The sequence below is a fragment of the Pygoscelis adeliae genome, unplaced genomic scaffold (genome assembly GCF_000699105.1).
Source record: "Pygoscelis adeliae isolate BGI_AS28 unplaced genomic scaffold, ASM69910v1 Scaffold262, whole genome shotgun sequence".
NCBI classification, from domain to species: domain Eukaryota; kingdom Metazoa; phylum Chordata; class Aves; order Sphenisciformes; family Spheniscidae; genus Pygoscelis; species Pygoscelis adeliae.
Window position 1 is genome coordinate 927,482 of NW_008824184.1, and position 4,099 is coordinate 931,580.

The window sequence follows — 4,099 nt, forward strand, 5'->3', positions numbered from 1 at the left end:
GAGGCAGCTTTTATGTACAAGCTCTGAGATACAAAAGGAAACAATATGCAGGTTTTGGAGTCACTTAGACTAAACCCTTCCACATCAGTAATGCAGGATCATTGAAAGCTGGTTACAAAGTACTTACAACTAAAAGGTAATTCTTGCTGTCTCTGTGTTACTACCTTTTTTTGTTATTAAAGCTGTTGCATTAGAGCTAATGTAACAGAAATTATGGACTAGGTGTTGGGTCGAAGTAATTGTAAAACAACCGCAGGCTTTGATTCTGTCCTGGCAGAAAAGCTTCGGGTCTGTCTGTACTGGCATGCTGACCGTCTAGCACGGTACGCAGCACATGGAACGAGGGGGCAGAGCTCACTTCTACCGCAGTGCTTCTAGAACTGCGAGGCCAACCGGACACCGCTTTCTAACGACCGCTTTCAAAGCTTATTTAACAAACACGAATGGAGCTCTACCAGCCGGGCCGGAACATTCAGCACACGCGGTCTCTTTAGATGACGTTCAGAGGTGGGCAGACTCACCTAAAAACAGTCTGCAGCTCTGCCTCCCTCTCCTTTTCTAACTGGAGCTGTTCCTCAATGACATGTTTCATCCAGGCAACATCTGCAACGGCTCGTTCTCGCCGTGCGGACTGGCGGCGCTGATCCTCATCTTCTTTCTCGAGGAGGGCTAATAAGATTTGCCTGTCTATCTCCTTGAAAAAAACCACAAGATTATCAACTATCCAACAGGCTTCCAGCCTGTGTGCAGGGCTACTCTCTACAAATTATGGTGATGTCGTGCCAAGGGTGCGCTCAGGAAGACGCTCAGCCTGCTGGCTTCCCCATGATCTTTTTGCTTCAGCCCTGTTCACAAGCTGGAAGGGGCTTCCTAACCAATTCTCTGTAGTCATCAGAGGCAGACACATAAACGAAACACAAAGAACAAGTTTCTTCAGCACACAGTACCCATAACGTATAAATCAAGGGGTACTTTCTCTTACCAGCTCCTCTTGTATCTGCTGGGCTCGTCTCTTTAGCTGGGCATTACACTGATGCCTCAAAAAGCGACTGAAGGAGGAAAAAAAAAACAACATTCAAACTGACTCTAAAGCCCTATGTTATTACACACCAGCACTCAAGAAGGTACATCCATGACAGCGTAACTTACAGGCAACAGAGGTATCTGCTACTGCTAACATGAACAAAAAGAAGTAACGGCACCAATGTGTTTGCTCATTGGCTGTTCTGGGCGCTTCCATCAAAAACCAAGTATTTACAACCCACCGCTGCCATCTGAAATATCTCCTCGTGCCGCAAGTGCTATTGCGGACATAGGAACAGATTCTGTCCAAGCCCTGCTGAAACAAGCTACGCTCAATCTCATACCCAAGCTCTTTCTTCTTCCGGTGCTCTTCCAGCTGTTTCCTTTCTTCTTCCAAGTTCTCCAGCTCCCACTGCTGCTTTAATAAATTCTCTTGTTCTTTTTTCAGCTTTGTTGCCTAAAAGGAAAAAAACAACCAAGAAAGAGTAAGTCAGATAGCTACGACATCCCAGAGAGAGCGTTTGTACCCCGTTCTGCTCCTCTGCAAGCAGTCAAAATCCTCACTGCAGCAAACATTCCGCATTAATTTAATTTGCGGCTCAGTGGCTCACAGCTCAAGAGACACTGTGAGAAGCCCCAGCTGAAAAAGCCTTTGACCCGAACCTGTCACACTTAGAAGTTTCTGTAAATCTTTTTCTCATCTGGTGCAGCACAGAAGGGTGTTCGCATTTCAAGAGGAGCAAACAAACCTACCGGAACGCAGTTAATATGCCAGTGTTCACGGGGGAGGTCTACATTACTAACAGAAATTATGTCACAACTAACTTTGTTCCAGATTTAATCTAGTAGAAACCTGGAGGGAAGAGGTCAGGTGTATTTCCAAGTGAAACAACGCATTTCCTTCTCAAATGAGGAGAAACTAAAGATTACCTCACTCACCTGTAATTTAAACACCGGAAGAGGCTGCCCAGGGAAGTGGTTGAGTCACCATCCCTGGAAGTATTTAAAAGACGGGTAGATGAGGCGCTTAGGGACATGGTTTAGTGGGTATGGTGGTGTTGGGTTGATGGTTGGACTCGATGATCTTGGAGGTCTCTTCCAACCTTAATGATTCTATCATTTCCTTCTCAAATGAGGAGAAACTAAAGATTACCTCTGTCTCCTGTAATTTCAGTTCCTCTATTTGTTGAAGCAACGTCTCTGCTTGCTTCTCCTCCAGCCGGCGCTCCTCTTCCTCTTGTCTCATTCTTTCCAGCGCTCCCCTTCGCACAATTTCATATTCATTTTCATAATGTTTTTTCTCTTCAAGTTCAGTTGCTTCTTGCTTTCCGAGCCAAAAGAAAGCATGGCATTTAAGGTTAGGCTAACGCAAAGAAACAGCCTCTGGCTCAGGAGATCCACAAACCAAATTCCTGCAAGCTGACACGTATTGGGAAAATATGGAACAAAATACGCTAGGAAGGAACACAAGGACAAAGCAAAACTATCTGCTGATCGCTGCCTGAAAATGGCTCTCAGTCTGTACACATCCTTCGCAGGACCCTGCACAGGTCTGATGCTAAGCCCAGGTGGCCTTAAAAATACACTCAGTTTTTCCTATTACAACATAGACTATTGTTTTAGTTAACTCTGAAATCTGTATTTGAAGGCCTTTATTATTCTCTCACATCAAAATCACTGTATTCCCATATCCAGTATGTGCGTATTCAAACACTGAGCTCTTGCAGCTTTGCACTGGCTCTGCACTGCAGGTCGCTGTTAGACGAGCACCCAGTGCCACACTGAATCCTGCAACGGATCTCTTCAGCAGATAGCACTGGATTTTCTAGCAGACAGAGAGTGTGTACTTGTTAGACAGGAACGATGGCTTTTCATTAAAAGCATCCTTCCTGTTAGCAGCTCCCGTCATTCTGCGGACACCAGAACTCCCCATCGCCACGGGAACGAGCAAGGCGACCTCAGGCATTATTTGGTTCAAGACCGGTGTGAGAAAGATGAACAAAGAGCCAACTCCTATTCCTTCCACACCCAAGCCGTGTCCGTAGAGGAAGGTAAGCTGTCTGCCAGCCGGGTCAAAAGGCGCATAGTGTCACACTCCACCTGCTCGCGCGTTTCAGGAGTCTGCCCTAGCGACCAGTAACACCAGGGCTACCCCAGCGTACCTTGGTTTTTTGCATTAGCTGATCGCCCCAAGCCTCTGTCACGTGGTTCCTGTGCAGCTCTGACCCCACCTGTAGACGACAACAGATGCCATTGGTGCCAGGGGCTCTCCTGTCCCCCAGGATCTAGACAGACCGTCCAGAGCTCCTCCTGCCCCAGCTGTAGCCCTGAAGTCCCAGCAGGATCTGCCTCTGCAGAGGCAGGCTCGTTTGGGTGTCCTCGGTGCTCACCAGCTCACAAGCTGAGGGTCAATGTCACATGCCAGTTCTGGGTAACACTACAGTGACACTGAGAGCAGAGCTGTGGCGGCTAGCGCAGCAGGTCGGTGGAATAAAGAATAAGGAACCGCCAAGGACACGGCAGGAACAGCTTTAAAAAGCACCCGAGATCTTTACAGCAGGGGCACTGAGAATCTGCTCTCAGTGTCAGCACAGATTTCTGACTGTTTTTGAAAAATACCAGCTTTGAGGGGACTTCTTAGACAGTTAAGCCATTTTCTTCTTTGCCTTTTGCTTATCAGAACTTAGGACAATTGCTGTGATTCAAGATGAATGACAACGGTTGATACATGATGGCATTCAAGTTAAAAACTGGCTTAATAAATGCAAGGCAGCAGGGACTAAAAAGACAGTAACATCACCTCCCGGAGCTCAGCGTTGTTTTTCTTCCAGTGCTCAGACAGCAGCTGCTCAGCAACCTGGCAACACCAGGGCTGGATTATGCCAGAATACAGGAGAATTCGAGATACCCAGCCCTCCCAAGGCAGCCGTTAGCTAAGCGCACCAAGTGCTGAAAAACGCAGCGCGGGGCACCTCTGCCGAGCCCCCAGCAAGTGCAGTTTGCACAGCGAAACCCACCCGTCCCGTCGCTGGGAGAGCTGAGCGCTCCCTCACCGGCAGAGATGCGGGACGAACCC

General features: G+C 47.8%; 2 protein-coding genes across 2 annotated transcripts in view; one reads left to right on the forward strand and one right to left on the reverse strand.

Annotated features, from left to right (window-relative positions):
• Positions 1 to 3,880, reverse strand: part of TCHP (trichoplein, keratin filament binding) — a gene marked incomplete at its 5' end in the record, with an annotated part of 6,455 nt that extends 2,575 nt beyond the window's left edge. Inside the window, 6 exons of the mRNA XM_009334433.1 lie at positions 522 to 694; positions 983 to 1,049; positions 1,368 to 1,480; positions 2,177 to 2,347; positions 3,186 to 3,254; positions 3,824 to 3,880. Coding sequence (XP_009332708.1) covers positions 522 to 694; positions 983 to 1,049; positions 1,368 to 1,480; positions 2,177 to 2,347; positions 3,186 to 3,254; positions 3,824 to 3,880 — 650 coding nt within the window. The remainder of the gene's footprint in view (positions 1 to 521; positions 695 to 982; positions 1,050 to 1,367; positions 1,481 to 2,176; positions 2,348 to 3,185; positions 3,255 to 3,823) is intronic.
• A 22-nt stretch (positions 3,881 to 3,902) lies between these two features.
• The window catches only part of GLTP (glycolipid transfer protein), a 6,563-nt gene continuing 6,366 nt past the window's right edge, over positions 3,903 to 4,099 (forward strand). The window contains exon 1 of the mRNA XM_009334434.1: positions 3,903 to 3,951. Within this exon, the coding sequence (XP_009332709.1) occupies positions 3,903 to 3,951 (49 nt within the window). The remainder of the gene's footprint in view (positions 3,952 to 4,099) is intronic.